Raw genomic sequence first — 24,137 nt, 5'->3', positions numbered from 1 at the left:
CTTCCGGGTCAGGGGAGGCTGGGCAACGAGATGGGGAAGATGGCGGCGGCAGTGGGCTCCGTCGCGACGCTGGCAGCGGAGCCTGGTGAGGACGCGTTTAGGAAGCTTTTCCGCTTTTACCGGCAGAGCCGCCCCGGAACCGCAGACCTGGGAGGGGTCATCGACTTCTCGGTGTCCCACGCAGCCCGCGGCACGGGACCTGGTGCCACCAAGGTACGGAGAGAGGAGCGGAGCGCTCGGAAGCGATGGGCTGAGCAGTTGTGGCTCAGGGACTTGGTTACCTCGTGACATGTGGAATCTTTCCGGACCAGCAATTGAACCTGTGTCGTCTGCGTTGGCAGGCGGACTCTTTAACAACTGAACCACGAGGGAAGTCTCTTAAGATACTCTTAAATGCCAGGAAGCCTCCATAGGTCCCTTAAAAGTTTAATTTATAAGTAATTCACAAAGATAAAAAGTTAGGAGTTTCGGTTAGAAGTTTCATCTAAAAGAGAGCAACTATGGTGCTTTTAGTAAACAAAATTCCTAGTGTTTTATTGAAAGATTTTTTTCTGACTAGAGCACTCCAGCCTGGTGTTCCTCAAAGCCCTGTTTAAACACCGTGGTTCAATTTCCTCAGAAGCATTATTGTTAGTCCTAACCAAAGGTAGTCCATATACCAAACACCTTTGATAATTCAGAATCTTATAAAAAAAAAAATCACAAAGGTATGGTATCATAGGAGAAGATAGTGTTAAAGGCCAGAGTAAGTCAGCTCCTCATAACGACTTCAATTTTATATAGCTGTGTTGTGTTTATTAGTACATAGATGAGGAAACTGAGGATCTGAGATTTAAGGGGCTCATCTAAGTCTTACATCAAGTAAATGGTAGAACTAAGTTTGTTGTTGTTGTTGTTGTTCTGTCGCTAAGTTGTGTCCCACTTTTTGCAGCCCCATGGACAGCAGCATGCTAGGCTCCTCTGTCTTCCACCACCTCCTGGAGTTTGCTCAAATTATTATGCATTGAGTCAGTGATGCTACTAACCGTCTCATCCTCTGCTGCCCCCTTGAGTCGGCTCTTGGCATCCGGCAGCCAAAGTATTGGAGCTTCAGCTTTAGCATCATTCCTTCCAGTAAATATTCAGGGTTGATTTAGGACCCCAAACTTAAGGCTCCTAACTGCTGCACATCAGAAATGCATTTAGAGGTTTGAGATTCTCAGAATTAACCTGTGAAATAGCTTTAGCCTGCTGACTTCTGTTTCCTTCCTGTCAGGTGGTCAAATCTCAGCTAAATTTGTCCTCAGTCAGTGACCATGATGCACTCAGAGCAGGACTTCAGCCGGTCAGCAAGTGGCAAGCCTACGGACTCCAAGGCTATCCTGGTGAGTTCAGTTGAGCTTAGAAGGCAAAAATTACTCAATCATTTGTCTAATTTTGGAGAAGGAGTAAATAGACAAAGAAGAAAACTAAATGTACAAATGTTTCGCTCCCAAACCCCTCGTCTGAATTCTTCCTTGTCTAAGATGTCCATTTATTTGGCATTTTCATAGGATAGAACAGGAGTCAGTAATGCGTGCCTTATAGTGCAGGAAGTGACAAACCAAGTGCAAATCAAAGATTAGAACCCTGACTCTGGGCTCCCTGCCACAGGTCTGAACTGAAGAAGCACTTCAAATTGACAGAGTAACTCATCACATTCACTCCAGTCACAAAATCCCTACATTCACAAATGATGTAACAACTTAAAAGCTGTTGCTGTTATCAAGACTGAATTTTTGAATAGAGAACTACAGTTAATGAAATCAAAAGTCCTATAAGGTGAAATAATCTAGATTTTTGAATTTCAGTGATGTCAGATAGTTCACTTTACAGATAGAGAAATTAAGATAATAATGAAAAGTGGGTAATGTTATTAACCTTTTTTCTAGGCTCATGGGGCCATTGTCAATTAATTAATTATCATGAACCATTTAGAAAATATATAATGCCTTATTTGGCCAGACGATCTTATATCTTCCTTCTGTTCCTCAAAGACATAAAGTTAACATTTCACTTGTGATTTCAAATGGAGGTCAAAAGCAAGAGAAATTCCTTTAAAAATTTAGTTTTTTTGTTGTTCCAAGAGCCAGGTCTGTATTACAGCTATTAGTACATTATGACAACTGAAGTGTATATGTTGCTATCATGGAAAGAGGTAACAACTTTCATGCTTCTATAAAAGACCACATGCACTTTTGTGTCTGAAGTCACCAAGGAAGGGGTTGAGTGGTGGCTTTTATACATGAAAGCTCTGCTCTTCGTGCGTTTGGATAGATGAGCGTTTGTCATCCGTAGTGTTTTGTGCCCCTTTTATTCCTGAAGGCGACCCTTTACCTTTCAGGCCTTGATCCTGCCTTCATGACCTTGTTTACCAGATTGTTCAGGCTACAAAGTTTGGTTTTCTGTTGTCCGTGTTGGAATATAGGCATACCTCATTTTATTTTGCTTCACAGATAGTTTTATCTTTACAAACTGAAGTTTTGTGGCAACCCTGGATTAAGCAAGTCTTTTTTTTTTCCAACAGCATTAGCTCACTTTGTGTTTCTGTCACATTTTGGTGATTCTCATGATATTTCAACCCCTCCACCAGCAAAAAGGTTACAGCTCACTAAAGGCTCAGATGATGGTTAGCGTTTTTCAGCATTGTTTTATATAATCCAAATAAATAAAATTTTTAATTAAAGTGTGTTCATCGTTTTTTAGACACAATGTTATTGCATAAATAGAATACAGTATAGTATAAATTTTATTGCACTGGAAAACAAAAAATCTTGTGACTTGCAATACTTGCTTTATTGCAGTGGTCTAAAAGTCAAAGTATCTGTGAGGTATGCCTCTGCTTGGTATTTGAAATTTTCTGGGATTTCACACTTAAGCTACATCATTTGAGTTGGTACTTCATTATGTCCTTAAAGACTTTATTCTGTCTTTCCTACCATTATATAAGCTGTATTTGATAGAAGTACAATGTCCATAACATGGGAAATGAGTCTCACCTTACTCTGACTTGATCAGAAGGATTATGTTTACTTCAGGATCCTGCGTATTCTAAAGGGACCTGAGTAAACCACAAGCTGTCCTTACAAGAGTGAGCAGGAGGGTGATGGGTCTGAAGACCAGAGACTGAGTCTTGGGTAGGGTAGACCTGAGGGGGACCATGATAACATCAAACATTATCCTACACAGAAACAGGTGGAAAATAGTGCATACTGGTGATTAAGGTCTGACACCAGACTCTGTGGGTTCATGTCCTGGCTCTATCACTTCGTACTGTGTGATCTTGAGCAAGTTTCTTAATCTCTTGGCCTCAGTTTCTTTATATGTAAAATGTGTCGAAAGATAGTACCCACTTTATAAGGATAGGATTCAGTGTGAGTGTACATGTAAAGTACTTAGGTCAGTTTCTGGCACATAGTAAATGCTCAGTAAATGTTAGCTACATAGTTAGAGGCATTTATCAAGAAGAGTTGAAAACTGATTTGGGGTTGCTGTATGTGTCAGGACCTAAGACCAATGCATGAAAAATTAAAATTAGGCAAATTTTTACTCCACAAAAGGAAGACAGCAGTTGTCTGGAACCAACTGCCTATAAAAGTGTTCAATTTCCTGTCACTGCTCAAACCTGAATTAGATCGGAAGTATTCTTTGTTTAATGTGATATCTTTGGGAGTATTATAATATTCTTATTTTGTAAAGTAGTGGTGATAACAGTCATTTATTGGAAATTTTTCTCCTATCTTTTTTTTTCTCCAAAATATCAACAGTTCTATCATTCTTAAATTATTTGGAGAATTTGACTTATGCATGAAATACAAAAATGGCCTCCACACTTCTAAGTGAGTGTTCATTCCTGTCCTGAATTTTAGAAGAAGAGGGATCCCTTCTGTTCAGAACCAGTCTCTTCACCTTTTGATCCTGCCTTCTACCCCTTCCAGTTTTCAAGACCTCCCTGTGTTCCTTTTCCCTCTCCTATATTCAGCCAGTTCCTTTCTGCTGGCTCTTTGCTCATCATCTATAAGGATGCTTAGGTCTTTCCAAACTCTCCCCTTATTCTTCTATGGCTCCTTCTCAGCCTTTGTTTCCCTTCATAGCCAGACTTCTAAAAGGCATTATCTGTGTAACTATCTCTACTGCTCTGTCTCCAGGTGCTTCTTGGGACAGAGTTTTTCATCTGTCTTTAATTCTTAAGAAAGTCCATACAGTGTATGTTGGTTGAACATTGATGAGTGAATCGTTAACTATGCATATGATTCCAGTTAGCATTGTTAACTCCTCTTTTACAGAGGAGAGATGGCTAGGTGTTTGCATACTGGACAGATGTCCATACTGTTTTTCTTCCCTGTTACAGTAGTCAAAGTTCAAAAGAGGCAGAAATCACAATTGTTCTGAGATAATATTAAAAAAATAATAATTAGCCAGATATTAGAAAACAGAAAAGGCAAAAAGGCAACACTGAGATATCAGAGAAATAGTAACTACAGGAAGCAGCTTCCACCTCTGTAAATGATACTTGGTGAAATTTGAAGGGTGACTTGGCAGTTTTAGTTCTGAAGTTTGCTTCGGGGTAACACAATTAATAATTATAATTGCAATACTTGTTTCTCTTGAGAATAACTCAGAAAGCCAGAGATAATTACATAGTGATAGATGTCTGGTGACCATCATCAAAACAGCTTTTTATTAACTTGAAGAAACGCCTCCTCTAAAACTGGAGTGTAGGAATGAAAACTTATGTTTATGTGTGGAAGCATTAGCAAAAGGAGGTGTGGAATAAATAATAAAGTAGGGGGTGTAAAGGTGTCAACAAAAATAAATGATCTGATTAACTGATGGAGAATTTCCTCCTCTCCTTTTTCTCTTGTCCATCTCCGTATAGGATTTATTTTTATCTCAAACCCCTTCCTCCCAGGCTACCAGTGGCATTGGGTAAAGCAGTGCCTTAAGTTATATTCCCGGAAACCTAATGTATGTAACCTGGATAAGCATATGACTAAAGAAGAGACCCAGGATTTGTGGGAACAGAGCAAGGAGTTTCTAAGGTAAGTCATCCCAGTCACAATAAACCATCAGTATTCAGCTCAGTTCATCACAGGTCTTTAAAGGGACTACTCTATAATAGTTCAGTGAAAGTAACTGACCTGCTTTTTTTTCTCTGATGTCCACTCAAATACAGCACAGTTATATTCTTTCCCCCAGGAACATTTGGACAGACGCTTTGACAGTTATAGTAAATTGAGATCCATTTTTAAAGTTTAGCTTATCATAGCTTAGATAATGAGTTCATCCTCATTAATCATTAGATAATCCATTTTTATTCAGCTTCACCCTTTTTTCTGTGTGAAGAGAGTTCCTTTGAAGCTTTATAGTATCCTGAAGAGAGTAACACTAAAAGGTCTTCTGCTCTCCTAGATGAAGTCAGTATTACTATCTGTTTCATGGTGGTCAGCTGTTTCTTCATGAAAACTAGTCTTTGTACCTTAATGTTGTTTCAGCATTTCATTTATTCTACAGATATTTTTTGAGGGTCAGTTGTGTGCCAGACATGATGCTAAGCATTGGAGATACACAGTACAAAGATAAACAAGACACTGTCTCTGCACTCAGGAGTGCATAGTCTATGGCAGGAACTCAGTATCAACAGGAATAAGATAACAGAGCTCAGAAAGTGTTAGAATAGGTGTTTATGAAAATGCTATGGGGAATCAGAGGAAGTAGTAATTCTTATACGCAGGAAAGAGGTGTCAAAGAAGGAAAAATGATTTTTTAATTGGGCCCATTATCCTCTTTTTTTCCTCTATCCGTTTGAAATGAATCTTCAAAAACAATTAGGTGTTTACCCGTCAGAATAGCAAAAAGGCTGTTTGGGATAGAGAAAGCAGCCTTAGCAAAGACAGAGTAACTTGTTCTCTGATACAGGAGCACAGAAGGTATACATTCATGTGTTCATTCAGCAAATGTCTGTTGAGTTTCTGCTGTGTCAGATTCTGTGCTTAAGTGTTAGAGATTCAAGACAGAAAAGACACAGTTCCTGCCTTCAAGGAGTTGTAGGTTAGTCAAGGACAGAGACATGTGCACATAGAATTAAATACAATTTGGAAAGTACAGGGATAGAGTTTGTAAGATAATGAGTATGGTCAAGGAAGTGGCTAGACTGAAGGTGGATGATGGCGGATGCTTCCCGAAAGTCCTGAATAGGATTGACAAGAGGTGACACCAGAAAGGTTGGTCAGGGCCAGACTGTAAAGAGGGTAGTGATGTGAAGCACTGGTTCCAGAGTCCAGTTGCCTGGGTTCAAATCCTGGCTCTGCCAGTCAAGCAGAGCTTTACCGGCTTTGTTGACTTTTAGCAGTTTAACCTTTCTGTGCCTCATAGCAGTCTTTTCCTCCTGTAATAGTGTTAGGATTAAACAAGATGATACGTGAGAATTCCTTAGAACAGCCTGTTAAAATCTTTGTAACAGTTTTGTGTGTAGTGTTTGGACTTAATTTTCAGAAACTATGTCATATTGTTTAATGAAGTTTTCAGAAACTATGTTATATTAGTTCTAACAGGGAAATAGATGATTTTCTTAAGCTGAAAGGAAAATAACAGTAAAATGCATTGGTTTTCCTTTAAAAATCCTCTTGGTCTGTAGGTTACATTATAAGCGAAAGCAGTGAGAAAAATCCTGTTATTAAATATGTCTTCTGTAGAATTGAGAGCAAGTAAAGGAAGGTCCTGGCTGAGTGAAATTAGAGAGCTTAGAGTTTGTTACCTAAACCAGCCTCTGTTTTCAAAAAATTGATTTTTTTTTTTGTTTCTAACAAATGATTCTCTTGAAATGCCAGTTTTCATCTTCTAAGATAGCTCAAATGAATCTCTGTAATAAATCATCCTGTAAACAATGGTGAGATACCTTTTTTTTTGGTCTAATAAATTAGAAAAAATACAAAATGTGATGGTTATACCTTCTGTTGTCAAGGGTTGGAAGAAATTGATATACTCAGACATTGCTGCCAGCCCTGAAAATCAATTAGGGCCTACTTTTCCTTCTGCCACTATAGGATAGATGTTTCAGTTTCCTCACCTGGGATACAGGGATTGGACTGGATAGCCATTCAGCGTGGCTGAGTCATGGTCAGAGTCACCTAGACAGTACTTGCCAGGTCCCCGACTTTCCCAGGGTGTATCCGAAAGGGAAAGGGTCTGTGGTTCAAAAAGGTTTCCCTAGAGGTTTTGGTTGTCGACTGTTACATTCACAGTGAGAACCTCTGAATTACAGGACCTCTAAGAATCCTTTCAGTTTTAACTTTCTAGGTTTCTGTGGTTGGGGCAGAAGAAACTTTTAAGTAGAAAATGAAATATTTGGGACATATAAGCAAAAATAGATCTGTTCACAAAATTAGGGCACCCCAATTTTATGTTTTGTTCAGAGTTTGTCGTCAGTGAATGATGTAGCTAGAGATCCTCACACAAAGAGTACAAGAGTTGGGCGTAAGCATCTTTATTGCAGCATTGCTTGTGATGGGGGGGAGTGAGAAACAGCCTAAGTGTCTGTCAGCAGGATTTTACATCACCTAAGTGTCTCTCTGTAAGCAGCTTTATTATCGCATGGTTTATAATGGAGGGGAGAGGATGAGATACAACCTGAGTGTCAACAGGAGATCAAACGTGACAGACCCAGTAGTAGAATCAGGCACTAAACAGCCATTGAGAAATCCCACCTCCAGCCCTCCAACAAATACAGTAGCATCTACAGCCATAATGAATAAAATCATGCCTTGGTATCTCCATCACATCCACCCTAGTCTAAAGCCACCATCACTTAACTGCAGTGGCCTCCTAACCCGTCTGCTCTTGTGTCTGCTCTTGTCTCTCTCTACATAGAGTCTGTTTTCTACATAGAGTATCAAAATCATGTCACATCTTGTATAGTTCTTATCTGCAGTATCAGTATCAGTTCAGTCTCTCAGTTGTGTCCCAACTCTTTGCAACCCCATGAACTGCAGCACGCCAGGCCTCCCTGTCCATCACCAACTCCTAGAGTTTACCCAGACCCATGTCTATTCAGTCGATGATGCCGTCCAACCATCTCATCCTCTGTCGTCCCCTTCTGCCCTCAGTCTTTCCCAGCATCAGGGTCTTTTCAAATGAGTCAGCTCTTCACATCAGGTGACCAAAGGATTGGAGTTTCAGCTTCAACATCAGTCCTACCAGTGAACACCCAGGACTGATCTCCTTTAAGATGGACCGGTTGGACCTCCCTGCAGTCCAAGGGACTCTCAAAGAGCCTTCTCCAACAGTTCAAAACATTCAATTTTGATGCACACCATCCAGAGTCAACACAGACACCGCCTCCGAGTTTGGGAGACCCCCAGTCTGTGCATACTTCTGACCAGCTGGGTACAAATTCAGGGGAATTCCCATGATGTCTTAGAACCCGTGATCTCCCTTCACTCAATGGAACAATTCACAAAACTCAAGAAAGCATTATACTTATGATTAAAATTTTATTATAAAAAGTACAGATCAGGGCCATCCAGTGAAGAGGTACAGAGTGATGTCTGGAAGGATCCTGAACGTAGAGTTTCCGTGTCCTCTTCCTAGGGAATCAGGACATGTGGCTCTCACAGGAAGCTCCCCCGAGGCCTAGTGTTCGCAGTTTTAATTGGAGTTTCACCACTTGAGCATGATTGATTGAGTCATGGTTGAACTCAGTCTACCTGCCTAATACCACTCTCTAGCTTGACAGATCCACATCCTGAGTCATCTCTAAGCATAAACTCAGGCGTGGTCTTAGGGTCCAGAGTAAATAAAATAACAGATACTCCTATCCCTTCCAGAAATTCCAAGGGTTTAAAAGCTTGCTTTAAAGAACCAGGGACAAAGACCAGTCAAATTCTTTGTGTACAGTCCCATCACACTTGGAACAAAATCAAATGTCTTTATCAAGGCTGTAAGGCCTACATAATCTGACTGTCCCCCCTCAGCTCCTGTTCTTTTCATTTATTCTCCAGCAGTCCTGGCCTTCATTCTGTTCCTTATACACTTCAGACGTGCCCAGATTCTTTGTACAAGCCGTTCCTTTTACCTAGAAAGCTCTTTGCTTAGATGACCAATCAGTGGGTTGTTTCCTGTTGGTCACTGTTCTCGTATCATCTTGTGAGATGATTCCCTTATCTGGTTAAAGATAGCACACCACCCCCCACCCCCATTTCCCTTCTTCTTTATCCCTTTGCCAGTGTTTTTATTCTTGAGTGCATGGTAGTTACTAAATAAATATTTGTAGAATTCATTGGTTAATGGATACTTTTTTATACCCCTTGAATTTTTTGAGTATATTATCTATTCAAAAATAACTTCAAACAATAAGGCAAGGAAAAATGTACATTTAAATAAGAGAACTTTGCTTTATTTATTTCATAAGTTAGCTTATGCAATGCTTTGTATCCATTTTTGTATTCAATGTATGTGAAGGCTTTTTTTCATTAATATTTTCTGTATGGAAGCAGAATTAACCCCTTGCCCTTTCTTCTTCTTAAGACTGTTTATGATGCTGTCATAGCATGGATCATAGCGAATCCCGGCATCTGCCCCTTCTCCTCCCACTGTCTGCCCTGCCCCCTCCCCCAGACCTTGAAAATTTTGTAGCCTTGGTGCCAACCAGAGTTCTTTGTATGTATTGGAAGGTGCTGAGTAAATATTAATTTTAAGTAAATTGTTAACTTCTCTGCTAGCCCAGTAAAAGTATAATGCTAAACTTGAAAATGATTGATTAAAGACTGTATATAGTATCTTTATATTTTATTTTCATTCATTTATTGAATAATGTATATTTATGCTTTAGGAAATACTTGGTGCTAGCATAGATATGAAGATTAAAACTCAGCCCCTGCCTTTGAGGAAGAGACTATTTAAGGAGGAATTCAGGTACTTTGATAACATATTTACAGCACTAAAACTGTACGCTTTAATAGAGGAAGTGGCAGAGTTCTGTGTGAGCACTGTAGAGGAGTGAGAGGCTGAGTCCACTTCCTGAAGAAGTGTTTCAACTGTGTGTGAAGAAGCAAATTAGAAACATCGAGAGTCGAGTAGGAGAGGAAAGAGCATCGCAGAAAATTGCGTGGTCAGGGACGTAGCCATGAAAGATGGAAGGCAGGATACCTTGTAGGAAATGCTTGGAGACAAAACTCGAAAGGTTAGGGCCAGATTATAAGGGGTTTCCATGCCGAATAGTGATGATGAAGAATTAGCTGATCTAAGAAAGAAATGGCAATATTGTATTTGAACCAAGCTGAGGATTATTACCTGGCAATAGCATGTGAGAAAGCTCCAAGAACTTGTCAGAAGCTGTTAGAAGTCAAGGCACAGTTGCATAAGTTTTCTGAGAGAGAGCTGGGTATGAAATGATGGATTATTGACAGTTTACAGAGTCTGTTTCTAAGCATCCCCTTACAAGATCAAAAAGGAATGTTATCTTTTAAGGAATTATCTTATTGAATCTGAATATGTTACTGTTTATATGAGCAGGTATTTCTGCCAATGGGGAAGGTTTGATCAATGCATAATACAGATACACAATGCATAGTAAAGGGGAGAGAGGGAGCCTAAAGGCAGAGAATTTTTTTTTTATGTTTAAATTTTTCTTGTCTTGCCATAAAATGTGAATTTTTTTCACAATAAGAAAATGTGGACTTTGTCCTTGTGAATGGGGAATTCAAGATTAGTAATAGATTTTTCACTTTAGAGAATTTTTGTGGCAGTGCAGGAAATGGACTGCAAATTTAATCATTGCAGAAAGCACAGTTAAGAATTTAGCTTACTAACGCATGCAAAAGATAATGCGGGTCTGGTAGAGACATTTTCTATAAGACTTGGTAAGCAGAAGACTATGAAAAGTGACAAAAGTAGTTAAGGGTTAAACACAGATTTCTAAGTGGCGGGTAGATTAAGTTTGGGCAAAGTGGGGGGTGTTCCAGATTTATTGAGATATAATTGACATATAACATTGTGTTATCCAAGGTGTACAACATAATGATCTAATACATACATAATTTCAAATGATTATCACAATAAATTTCTTTAACATCAGTTACCTCACATCATTACAATTTCTTTTTCTTGTTTTAAGAACATTTCCATTCTCAACTACTTTCAAATATACAATACAATATTAACTATAGTCACTGTGCTGTCCATTGGGCTTCCCAGGTGGTGCTAATGCTAATCCTTGCCTGCCAGTGCAGGAGACATAAGAGACGTGGGTTTGATCCCTGGGTCAGGAAAATCTCCTGGAGAAAAGAATGGCTACCCACTCCAGTATTCTTGCCTGAAAAATTCCATGGGGTGGGCTGCAGTCCATGGGACCACAAAGAGTCGATAGTGACTCAGCACACATGTGGTACTTTACACCTCCAGAACCTCTCTTCCTATGACAGGTTTTTATCTTTTGACTGTCTTTACCCGTGTCATACACGCGCGCACACACACACACCCCGCCACTTCTGGCAACCACCAATCTGTTCTGTATCAGATTTTTTAGATTCCACATAGAACTGTGATCATACAGTATTTGTCTTTCCCTGATTTATTCCACTTAGCATAATGCCGTCCAGTTTTTTCCATGTTATCACAAATGACAAGATTTCCCTTTTTAGTGACTGAATATAGAACTACTGTATGATCCAACAGTTCACCTCCTAAGTTTATATCCAAAGGAAACAAAATCACTATCCCAGGAATATATCTGCACCTCCATGTTCATTGGAACATTATATACTGAGATTTTTAATGGAAAAAAGATTGGAGGAAGAGGAGAGTGAGCAAAGATAATCCTTAGTGTAGTTGGGGCTTATTTGCCTGTGGAGTATCCACATGGAGATGTCTTTGCCTTTGGAAATAGAGAGCTGAGCAAGGTTTAGGAATCAAGTGAGAGACAGAGGGATATGGGAGTTGGACGGGAAGACCGTCATCATAAAGCAGCAGTGGGAGAGATGTGGCGTTTTGTTTGTTTATGAAAAACATACAGAGAGGCAACAGCCTAGGGAAGCATCAGGTCTGGGTGAAAAAAATTACTATTGGAAGCCAAGGTAGCAAAGTGTTTCCAAAACAAGACAAGGACCAGGACTTAGGATCTGATGATTAAATGGCATCATTGAAACTAAACTAGTTTTTGTAGAGTGTAAGCAAAAGTGAGATCTCAATGAGAAGAGAGTGGGGGCAGCTGATATTGAGTCCTTTGGGATGGTTTAATCATGGAGAGGAGAGCTATGGAGCAGACAGAGGCGGGACTTAGGGTGCCTGACTAAGAGGTCAGGTGTGAAAAGTGTTTTTTGTTGTTTTTTTTCTTAAGCTTGTGAAAATGTTGAACATTTTTTACAGGATCAAGAGGAAGAAACAAATAAAAAGGAAGGTTGGAAATACGAGAAGATGATAATGGAGAAAGGCCTCAGCAGCTACATCAGGGAAATGGGAGACAGTGTAGGTGGAGAATGGGCCTTAATGGAAAGCAATAAGACCGCTGCTGAAACCAGGAAGGAAGGACAGAGCAAGGATTTCAAACAGCATGGAGGTGTAGGAGAGGGAAGTTGAAATCATTCACTGGATCTTTTGAGTGGGCCTCTGTATTCTCTTTGTCCTGGAAGGGAATAGGGGCAGGACTGAGGGCTTGAGGTAAATGGTGAAGGTTTAGAACAGAAAGTGGAAGATGAGATAAAACTAACATTTGCAAGATAGCAGAAGGGTGTTACAGTAGAATTGGATGTCCATTCGCACTGGTTACTGAGAGATTCAGGTTAAGAAGAGAAACAAAACTGGAAGCACTCAAATGCTGAAAAACTGGAGTGCTAGGGACCTGAGATGCAACGTCAGGTTTAATGAAAGTGAGAGACGAGGAAAGGAAGAAGGACCGAAGCTGTGGTTGTGGAGGGAAATACTCAGAGCAGTGAAAGACACAGTCCCTAAATCTTTTAAAATGCTTGAAGACGCAACACCTGTAATAGGATGTTGAAGGCTTTCTATCATAAAACAACTTCCAGGCTTCTGTCCTAAGTTAGAACTTGGTTCACTGGTGTCCCTGGAGGCAGGAAAGAAGAGACACCGGTGCTTACCCCTGCGTGGAGAGTGGGCAAGCAGGGCGGGGGTTCATTTCCACACAGCCTGGGTTCAGTTGGAAGCGGTGCCGTAGAACGAGACTGCTGAGAGAAGTGCTAGCACTTCGTAAAGGCTTTCCCCTGACAGAAACAGCAGAGTGCTGAGTGGGCGTTCAGCGGGGGAGAAGGCGCAGCTCTGCCCACCCGTCACCTGCTGGCTGCGCCTGGAGGGGCAGCACGTTTCTGTTTGCAGTGAGCACCAATAATTAGGGTCACACCTGGCTGAAAACCTTCTTCTGGATAATCAGTGAAGATTTAAAGTTAGGTTAGATGGCAACATTACCTGCATTCCTTCGGCCGGATAAGCAGCTCCATTACTACTAAGCCTTCTTGGCTTCTTCCTTTTGGACAAGTCAGGCTTAAAAAAAGAACAGCCCACCCTTCCCTTCATTAACCCCTTAGTATTTTCTGCCTGAAAAAGATCAAGGAGCATGTGAAACCTGGTTAGAGCCTTATGCTACTCACATTGTTCAAATGAATTTTTTGGAATCTTTATTACCCAGGAGGCCCATGGGGACCAGAAGAGTCCCTAGGTGCTACTAAAAAAAGAAATGTCTAGCACAGGCCAGTCCTGCTCTCACATCTTAAAGGCAGTTGTTACAGCAATTGTTGCTACTTTCCTTCCAGAAATCCTATACAAAAGCAAGAATAGAAGTCAGGTTTTCAAAAGAGGATATGAAATAAGGGGTAGAATTTCATACCTACATTATGTAAGCACATACACATTTTCTCCTCAAAATGGCACACTCAGAATTAATCTTTTACTAAGCAGATTTTAAGCTTTTTTTTCCCTTCTGTTATGAAAACTGGAGTTAATGCCTGTGAAAGTATGGCTGTTCTCTGGCTGCTTTTGCATCCTGGACCGGTGCCCCTCTATAATATTCATATAGGACAAAACCCAAAGCCTTTTGTATAGTGATACAGTTAAGGTAGAAAGAGATGTTCTTTTTGGTTTCCTAGAAAAACAAAAATTTTAAAGGTTCATGTTACAAGCTATATCTTCATGCTTGGTTGTTACTAGAATTTTGATTATTAAGATCATAAACTGTATGTGTTGGTTATAGTAACGTATACCCTGTTCTTGAAGAAGATTAGACCCAATCTTTTGATGAAAAGCAGTTTTTTGGTGTCACCTCAAATGTCTAAAACACCATCAGATTTTCAGAGCTGCCTTGTTACCTTTATTTGTACAGATCAGTCTGGTTTTGGGTTCTTTGTCAAGAATAAAATGATCTCTTACTGAGAGAAATAAAAGGTTGTGTGTGTGTGTGACTAGAATAGTGTTTTCTCAAAATATGGTCCCTGGATCAGCAGCATCAGCATGGCTTGAGAAGCCCATTGCCCAGATTTTTGCTGAAGGATGATACATAGGCAATCTCTGCCTGACAGGTACCAAAATTCAGACTCCCAGAAGGAAGGCACGTGTTCAGCATAAACAATATTGTTTATAGGGACACCATGGGAACCATGAGCTTGGGCCAAGGGCCAACCTGATATAGTCCTTTCAAAGGATAGGAGTGGGACCTGCTGGGCCTCTTTTTTTCACAGTTGTGCTAAATAAGTTAGTATTTGATCCATTTCTTTTATTTAGTTACTGGTCTTGGTGTTGGGGCTTCCCTGGTGGCTCAGCTGGTAAAGAATATGCCTGCAGTGCTGGAGACCTGGGTTTGATCCCTGGGAAGCTCCCCTGGAGGAGGAAATGGCAACCCACTCCAGTGTTCTTGCCTGGAGAATCCCCATGGACAGAGGAACCTGGCGGGCTGCAGTCCATGGGGTTGCAAAGAGTCAGACACGACTGAGCGACCAAGCACGCACTGCTCTTGGTGTATGTCTGTGTTGCAGTGTCCTTAGAATATAAACTCTGAGGACAGACAGCATCTACCCTGTAAGCTATCAGACATCAAGATGAGTGCCACTTAAACTGTGAGCCTGCAGCAAATCCTTCGCTTCTACTCATGCTCTCCCTACTTTGCCTACTGCATCACTTCTTGGTTAAATGCCAGCCGTTCTTCAATGCCATACTCAACCTCCCAACTTTACCATGAAGGCTTAACTGATTAGACTGTTGACTTTGAACTTGCCTTCTCCTGATTCTGATTTGTGCTATCCATTTTAGTGCTAGATTTTCTACATCCTTAAATTTTCCCCTCATTTCTTATACTTATCTGTCATCTCCTGTCAAAATATAAACTCCTTAAAGCAGTCCAATCTCTTCTGCTTTAAAGAGTAGTGGTTCTTAGATTAAAAAAAGAAGATTGATTAATGATATAAATTACATAGAAAAACTAAAATGATTAGGCCTAGCATTCTTGTATTTTTAGATATTTAGAGGTAAATCAAGCAAGCAGACTTCTTTAGAAAAAGAGTAGTTAAGAAATTCCCTGATGGTCCAGTGGTTAGGACTCCATACTCCCCCTGCTGAGGGCCCAGGTTCTGTCCCTGGTCAGGGAACTAACATGCTGCAAGCGATGCTGTGTGACTTTAAAAAAAAAAAGAGTAGTTAACCCCATAGATTTGATTAGACTAGATTATAATTACAGAAAGGACACCTCCATTTTATAGAAACCTCCTGTGGTTTAAATAAGGTAATGTTAGAAACCAGACGAATTAAAGTGGCCATTAATTGTTAGCTAAGCCTCAGGTATTTAAGTTGTTATGTGAGGTTAAAGAAGGTATGTTAAAACAGTAATTTAAAAAAAAACAACACAGTAATTTTTGATTGTATACTATATTTTGCCAAAATTTTTTCCACCCAAACTGCAATGCTAGGAAGCCACCATCATTCTAGACATAATGATAGCTGTAATTAATCATGTCCTGCTTTCAGCAAACAAAATTGTAAATGTTCTGTTAGCCAAATTTTCAGTTATCCATGGGACTCTTTGTCCCATTTTCCATGGACAGGTAAAGACATTTCTGTTGTCATTTTATCATTATTGATATTCTGGAGACTCATCCTTTAAGCTTGATCCCATTCAGCAGAGGATTTAGAGCCAAGGATTAGAAATTAGCATATTTTGTGGGCCCAAAATAGCTAGCATATTTTTGGTAGTATTACATTCTTGGTCAGCTCATTTATCTGTTTTCATTTCCCCTGAGATCTTGGCTAACTGCTTATATAGATACAAATTTAGACTCCGGGATCCATGCAACATGCTTTTGCTGCCATTTGCAATGAATAAATCGTCTCCAATTTTGCAGGTGTAAAGAAGTGAATAAACGGAGACCCCGAAGTTTGCTAGAGAAACTGCGCTGGGTGACCCTTGGCTACCATTATAACTGGGACAGTAAGGTATTCAGATTTTCTTGCTAATTTCATTGATTTTCATTTTTATGCTTCTTGGGCCCACATAGTTTGACTTCTTTCTGGCCAAGGTTAAAGTATCAGATTATTTATTTGTGGGAGGGTTTCTTTAATATATTCCCTTCTTTAAAATCCTTTTAATACAGACTCTGAAGAGGAATGAATAATTTATCAAGAGAAAAATACTTTTTCATGTGCTCTCAGATTATATTATTTCATCAGAAGTCATTGATGCTTTCTCTGGGGAGGTTTCAGGGATACAGATTTTTCTTTCCTGTATTCATGAGGAGTTGTCAATTATAATCTTTAGTTCCATTGTTATTTAGTGTTTGTTGATTGATTATTTTCTACATAATGTGTGCCTGGAGTGAAAGAAGCTCCATGTACTTACAGTGTTCTCTTCTATTAACTCACAAAAGAACTTTCAAGATCTAGATTCCTTTGACTGCTATATAAGGTCTGTGCAGGGGAGAGATGGGAAAAATGTCTACAGTTAAAGTTCCGTGTTTTCTTGAGGTACAGTTTCTTCTTTCTTGACCCTTGGGCTTCAGAAAATGCCTCCTTTAACGCTGACATCTTAATGCCACTTTTCTCAGTGAGGTGTTTGCCACCAAAAGGACTTAATTCTGAGGATAAACTGAATCAAATTGGCATGAACCATCTTCCTACTAACCAGTTACTTTTTAAAAGCTCTATAGTTTCAGTCAATCCAGCTTATTAATAAATGTATTAACTACTCAGAATAGTAATAAATGTTGCTCAGAACTATTCATGATATAAGTCTTATTTTCAGTGATACAGCTTTAATGGAAAACCAGACATCTGTATTTGGGGAAATGGCCATGTGCTTTTCTTCTGGTTAGCCAGCCTGGATTTGAATCCTGCCTTCAATATGAATAGTGTCTAACCTCACCTGATGATTGTGAGGATTAAATGATTCATGCCTTTACAGTGATTACAGTAGGGCCTGACTGTGACGAGCAGTTAATGCAATAACACGGTAAATGTGAGCTCATTGGTTTTTAAGGCACTAGTTTTATTGTAGACACTGTTCTCTTCCAAGGACCTCAAAGTTAGCCTCACTTACTAAGAAAAGCTTGGTGTGAAATTAGTCAAAAAACACTGACTGGTTAATCAGAGAAAAGTAAGAGAGAATCAAGAACAAGTGTAGTGCATAGGGAATTTGGATAGGGATAAAAGCCCGAAAAGGTAATTGTTTTGTTATAGCAGAGACAATCGAGTGCTGTAAGTCGTTGGTCTTTTAAAGGACTAAAACAAAATGGTAGAGAAAACCTTCTCTAACTACACTCATAATTTTGAGAAATTAAATAGGAGCTCTTATTTGTAGTACAGGAAGAAAGAGAATAAAAAATTAAAAGAGATTCCAACTGAAGAGGCTTGGCCATCCATCAGAGACTTTTCAGAAAACTCTGATTTTTCTAATCAGATCTGAGGTTGGTTGAATAGCAGGAGGACTGAGAGAGGAGCATCAGACCAAGGAAGGGTGTCAGATGTGGCTGGCTTACACGGCCCTCAGACCTGTCTTCTGCCTAGTTCTCAGATTGTGCGTGTTTTGTATAGAGAGTGTTCTGGCCTTAAAGAATTGTGACCCTTAGATACAGAAAATAGAGGCAGTTCAGGAAGGTAAGTGGTGAAAATTACTTGCATTTTAAGGTCCTGACTTGACCACAGCGTAAGTCAGTTTAAATGTTTTGAGCATGTCAGCCCATCAGATTGACCAATGTAATCACATGAAGCTACGTTGCAGACTAGTTTTTAATTGATAAACTTTCTGCCTTCTGTCCCAGGATCCCATCCAGGATACATTACATTTAGTTGGCATGTTTCCATAGGCACCTCTTGGCAGTGACAGAGTTCTGACTTGCCTTTTTACCCTAAGAAAACTCTCATGTTTGGAGTTAAAGTGGGCTTCCCTGGTAGCTCAGCTAATAAGGAATCCACCTGCAATGCAGGAGACTCCAGTTCGATTCCTGGGTCCGGAACATCTGCAAGAGAAGGGATAGGCTCCCCACTCCAGTGTTCTTGGGCTACCCTTGTGGCTCAGCTGGTAAAGAATCCACCTGCAATGCAGGAGACCTGGGTTTGATCCCTGGATTGGGAAGACCCCCTGGAGAAGGGAAAGGCTACGCACTCCAGTATTGTGTCCTGGAGAAGTCCATGGACTGTATAATCTATGGGGTCGCAGAGTCAGACACGACTGAGTGACTTTGAGAGAGAGGTGTGACTGCTTTGTATGTTGACTCCGTGCAGGGTGAATTTGTCGCATTTATCACCGCTTAGCACGGTGCCACCATATCATAGTGCTCAGTGTTTTGAATTGGCTCAATATTAGGTTACTGGACCCCTCAAAAATGTGTGGCTATTAAGAAGACAAACTTTTATTTTTGTATATAAAAAGCTTTATGTATAAAAGAAATAGGCTACAAGGATATATTATACAACACAGGGAATATAGCCAATACTTTATAATAACTATGAATGGAGTATAATCTGCAAAAGTTTTGAATCACTGTATTGTATATCTGAAACTAATACAAAGTTGTAAATCAGCTATACTCCAATAAAAAAATTTTTAAGGGCTGTATTAATATCGCCTGTGGTAGAGCACAGACTTGTGGTTGCCTCGAGGTGGGGTGGGCAGGAGGGGTTGGGAGCTTGGGGTTAGCGGGTGCACGCTGTTGAAACAGAACGGATGAACCAGCAGCAGGTCCTGACAGCACAGGGCACTGTACTCGGTGTCTGGCGATAAACCGTACGGAGAAGAATGTGAGAAAGAAGCATGCACGGGGTGTCTGAGTCTCTGCTCTACTGCAGAGGCTGGCAGAACGTTGTCAGTCGGTCGGTCAGCACGCTGCCTGTAAATTAGATGGTTTTAAAGTGGTGGTTACTCTTATGCCAGTCTCCTCTTTTCCTGAGATCATTGTTTATTTTTCTTATTTTCCCTGCTTTTATCAAAGAGATACTCAGCAGATCATTATACACCTTTCCCTTCTGACCTGGCTTTCCTCTCAGAGCAAGTAGCTGCTGCCTGTGGATTTCAGGGTTTCCGAGCTGAAGCAGGTATCCTGAATTACTACCGACTAGACTCCACACTGGGGATCCACGTAGACAGATCTGAACTCGATCACTCCAGACCCCTGCTGTCATTCAGGTGAGTTGGGTCTAGGGATTTTGAATTACTTTTTATCATTTCATTCCTTTTTATAAAGCATTTTTAAGCTTAAATAAATAAAAACATTAAATTTTTTAAATGGGTGAACTCAATAATCTTTCACTTCTGGGCATCTTCGCAGTGTAGTGTAAGTAAAATTAACATCACCCTTTTGGGTAATGACCAAGTTACGATTAATATTTCTGTTTAAGATGCATGGATTCTGTCTTTCATAATTAGAGGTATTGTCAGTGTCTGTGGAATAGATGAGTGGTAAAGGACATAAGACAAGGGAGTGATCTTTTTGAAATAGAGAGGAGGAAAGCACAGAAGTCCAAGTAGTTTACTCTCTTTGAATGTAAGTTTATATTTTTCCAGAGTGCTGCACCTGTATCTCCACAGGAAAGTGCCTGAACAGAATCTTATTAACTGCCCTATCTTTAAAGTGAACAGAAGTGATAAATATCTAGTAAAAAAAAAAAAAACAACAAATAAATTTTTATTTGCTTATTTAATTGCTTCAAATCTATTTTGCAGCAGTTCTGTGGGCTCTAATAAGTTTAAGTAGCAGACCATGGACTAGTCACTCACAGACACAAACCAGAAAAGGAGGATCTTAGCACAGTTTAAAAAGGAGGATTGGGACTTCCCTGGCAGTCCACTGGTTAGGGCTTGGTGCTTTCATTGCCATGGGCCTAATCTCCTTCCCTGATTGGGGAATTAAGACCCCATGAGCCACACAGCACACACACACCCCCATCCCAAAAGGAGTATTTGGAAGCAATAAGTATCAAGCCGAAATTAGAAAACTAGTGCAGTTGGCAGTTAACTATCCCAACCGTGGCTAATAACAGAAACTTACTATTGTGTGGTGTTTTTCTTTCTCGTAGCTTCGGACAGTCGGCCATCTTTCTCCTGGGTGGCCTCAAAAGAGACGAAGCCCCCACCCCCATGTTTATGCACAGTGGTGACATCATGGTGATGTCAGGTTTCAGCCGCCTGCTGAACCATGCCGTCCCGAAGGTCCTTCCCAGTGCAGAAGGGGACAGCCTGCCTGGCTGCCTCGGGACGCCTCTCCCAGCTGACCTCCCCAGAGACTCGGTGGTGGAGCCCTGTTCTCTGGAGGACTGGCAGGTGTGCGCCAGCTACCTGAAAACTGCTCGCGTTAACATGACTGTCCGGCAGGTGCTGGCCGTGGGTCAGGACTTCCCTTTGGATCCCACGGAGGAGAATAAAAGAGACATCACCGCGGAAGGTTCCTGCCATCTGGATGATGACAACAGCCAAGTCAAACGAGCGAGGTTAAGCCCTGACTGCTGAGACTGGAGAGCCCATTCTTGTACTCTGGCAGGTTCTACAGGAAATGGCTGTGCTGTTTTATATTGCCATCGACTTTAGCACCAAGACAAGCCAAAAAACAGAGACAGGGAAAAACTCATCACTGATCACACTGTTGCCTTAGAACTCATCCTGGAGACGAAACTGATTAACCACTTTGTTCAGAGAAGTGTTTGACATTGTCCAGTCCTGGTTAGGTTTTGGCGCTAAAGTACAGAGAAGTCCAAGAGGGTATGACCTTCCACAAGAGCCTTCTCAGCCTCGCCATCACCTTTGAGCGAGGTAGAAGTGAGTTTCCATGTCTCTGGCATCTTTAAATACCTCAAGTTTTGTTGATAGGAAACATTATTCTCCTTCCACCACCCTATCTAGGGATTTGTAGTAAAATGTGGTTCTGTGAACCAACCATTAGTCTTACCTTAATTGTTCCAATCGACATTGAATTCTTTGGACTTCTCTGGTCTTCACAGAAGAATCCTATACACATAACTGGAAATCACATCTCCTAGAAAAGAAATTAATCCCAGCTATCTCTCTTGCCTGAAAGGTAAACACGTATAAACCCAAGGAAAGAGGAACAGTAGTTTCTCCAGATGTCTTTTGGGTCTGTAAACAGTTCCGTTGGCTTCTAAATTCAATTTTAATTGTTGGACTAAAAAAATCCTAGGGGTATTCTGTAACTATTTTCTCCATGAATAAACTTACTCAATTTTAAATTAAAGATCTGTATCTGTGTTTGAGAGTGAATGTATCTGGGATTAGTTTTTTTCCTATTTTCACTTGCTGTATTGTTCATGCTATTGAAGCCCTCTATCTGTTTCTGCCCTAAGTATTCTTTGTAGCTGTCTCACAGGAGAGAATATTCCTTGACATTCTAGTCACTCTTTTTTTTTGGATTATAGACAGCATGGAAAATGCATGAAGCACTGAGTTTTAATCTCTGTGCCCCCACTACTCAACTCAGCATATCCCGAGCCTTTAAGTTATCTTATGTTTCTCTGGACCTCAGTTTCCTCATTCATAAAATGAAGATAATGTTTACTGCCATCTTCCTAGATGGATGTTGCTATGTCAAACAGTAATGGAAATTTAGTGCCCCTTTCTAGGAACATAATGTTGCCAATATTTTATTACTGTGTAGACTCTTAGCAACACCCCAGCTTATCTGTGTGGATGCCTGACCAGAAGCTGCTTTGTTACCTGCTGCTTGCAACATGATTTGCCAAACTTTGGTTTCTTCTCTGTCCTGCCCTTTTTTTTCCTTGAGTGTTGAATAATTGAGTTTATGTTGTAATCTTTGGTGAGTTTTTTCAGAGGAATAAAAATTAACAGATTCATCCTTTATGTGTAGCTGGGTTCTAAAATTAGTTCATAATAGGATAATTTTATATAATTAAAATTACCACTGAGGAAAAAATCCCTTAAATTTTCCATAATATACATTATAAGAACACTGTGTGCATTATATTTGACTCGTGGTTTTCAGTGCTGAAAACCAACATATCATTCAGTAAATCCAGCAGTCAACTTACCCTTCAGCATTTGAATAGATTGTTCTTTAGTTAGTTGATTGTCAGATGAAGGTGTTGGCTCGTGGCCAGGGACAGTATTTTACAAAAAATGCATGTTCAAACTGAATATGGAATGAGATACGTATGCTGTGAGGAACTGAGGCCAGCCAAGAAGACAGCAGATTCGCCTCACCCAACTAGGCTTCCTCTAAGGCTGTGCCCATGAACTCATTTGGGAGGTGGAGGGGGCTGAGCAGAACTGTTGCACAATTCAGTTCTCATTTTTGTGTATATTTCTGTGAGGCACATGTAGTTGAAGATGTATGTAATGCAACTCCACTTTGACGCAGGAAATGACACAACTCAAGAAAAAGGGAATAAACTGGTGATGACTCTCACCCAATTTTTAGTTGTCTACCAAAATTTTCTAAGTCAAGGGTCAACAAACTATAACTCACCTCCTGCTTTTTTACGACTATGAATAGTGTTTACATTTTTAAATGAGAGGGGGTGGATTAGAAGAATAATAGTAGTGATACATGAAAACTATATGAAATTCTTGTCCATAAATAAAGTTTTATTGAAACACAGCCACACTTAACTCATTTACAGGTTATCTGTGGTTGCTTTCATGCTAAAATGACAGAGTTGAATAATTGTAACACAGACCACGTAGCCTACAAAATCTAAAAGATATGATCCAGCCTCTATGGTAAAGTTTGCCAACAGCTGGAAAGGAAACCAGACCCGTCAAGACAGACCTGAAACCACGAGAAAAGACCAAGCGGAGGACTTTTCCTTTCTTTATTATTTTATATCAAAAATGTCAGGATAGATCTTCAGTGTGATCTGGGATATCTGTATCAAGAGTCATGAATGTTAGGTCTGGGGAAATTGGCGTGCCATACTCTGCAAGTGGGAATGTAACTTGCTATAACCTCTAAGGCTCACTCTGGCATCATGTAACCTGTAATGACTTCCACATCCCAGTTTGGTCAGGGCAGTCCTCAGTGATGTTTCCTTTTCCTCTCAGAAGGGTTCTGGTTTGATGATAAATTATATGGTCATCTTAATTATGTTTTAAAATCCGTACCACCTGACCCAGTGAATTTCACTTCTAGTTGAGTCTAAGGAGGTAATTAGAGCTGTCTGCAAGATTTTTGTGTAAAAACATAATGGTGAAAGTTGGAAATAAACTCCAGAGACAGGAGTTGGTTGATGAAATTCATGTATGTATTCAGTTAATGGTTTTTGTGCACTATTCTTTCCCCAAAGCACTTGGCTTTGTGAAAATGACATAACCATACAGTGGAGAACTAAAGCCGTTAAAATTCATGTCTTGGAAGAACAAGTAGAGATATGAGGAAATACTTGTATTTAATGAGAAAATTCAGTTATGAAACCATGCATAGTAATCTAATTCTGTACAAATTGTTTACATATTTTTAAAAAGTGGAAGGCTTTGTATACCAAAGTGTGGATGATGGTGGGAATATAATTGATGTTTCTTTTATTTGTGTTTTTCTGTATTTCTAATTTTTTGATTGAAAATCTTTTAAAATCATTTTTAAAATACAGCATGCTTGAATTTCTTTTAAAAAAAAAATACTGTCTTACCTAGTAGTTCTGCCTCTGCTTGAAATATATTAGAATATAAATCT

General features: G+C 40.0%; 1 protein-coding gene across 2 annotated transcripts; it reads left to right on the top strand.

Annotated features, from left to right (window-relative positions):
- Positions 1-26: 26 nt before the first annotated feature.
- ALKBH1 (alkB homolog 1, histone H2A dioxygenase) lies at positions 27-24,089 on the top strand. Of its 2 annotated transcripts, none has more exons than XM_065940999.1 (6): positions 27-213; positions 1,256-1,364; positions 4,931-5,060; positions 16,353-16,443; positions 19,434-19,627; positions 20,518-24,089. In XM_065940999.1, exons 1-6 carry the CDS (start codon positions 31-33, stop codon positions 20,945-20,947), a joined length of 1,137 nt encoding a protein of 378 aa, XP_065797071.1. In that variant the 5' UTR covers positions 27-30; the 3' UTR covers positions 20,948-24,089. The 2 variants fall into 2 exon arrangements, with proteins under 2 accessions (XP_065797071.1, XP_065797070.1); XM_065940998.1 differs by having other exon boundaries at positions 4,898-5,060.
- Positions 24,090-24,137: the final 48 nt, after the last annotated feature.

This window comes from Muntiacus reevesi, chromosome 7 (genome assembly GCF_963930625.1).
Source record: "Muntiacus reevesi chromosome 7, mMunRee1.1, whole genome shotgun sequence".
NCBI lineage: Eukaryota > Metazoa > Chordata > Mammalia > Artiodactyla > Cervidae > Muntiacus > Muntiacus reevesi.
The sequence above is the reverse complement of the archived record's forward strand: the minus strand, read 5'-3'. Positions and strand labels throughout refer to the sequence as shown.

Excerpts from the sequence above, each read along its gene's own strand:
- ALKBH1 (XM_065940998.1), top strand. The coding sequence starts at position 31 with ATGGGGAAGATGGCGGCGGCAGTGGGCTCCGTCGCGACGCTGGCAGCG. Across the intron at positions 214-1,255 it reads CGGGACCTGGTGCCACCAAG|GTGGTCAAATCTCAGCTAAA; the intron begins GTACGGAGAGAG and ends CCTTCCTGTCAG. Across the intron at positions 5,061-16,352 it reads CAGAGCAAGGAGTTTCTAAG|GTGTAAAGAAGTGAATAAAC; the intron begins GTAAGTCATCCC and ends CCAATTTTGCAG.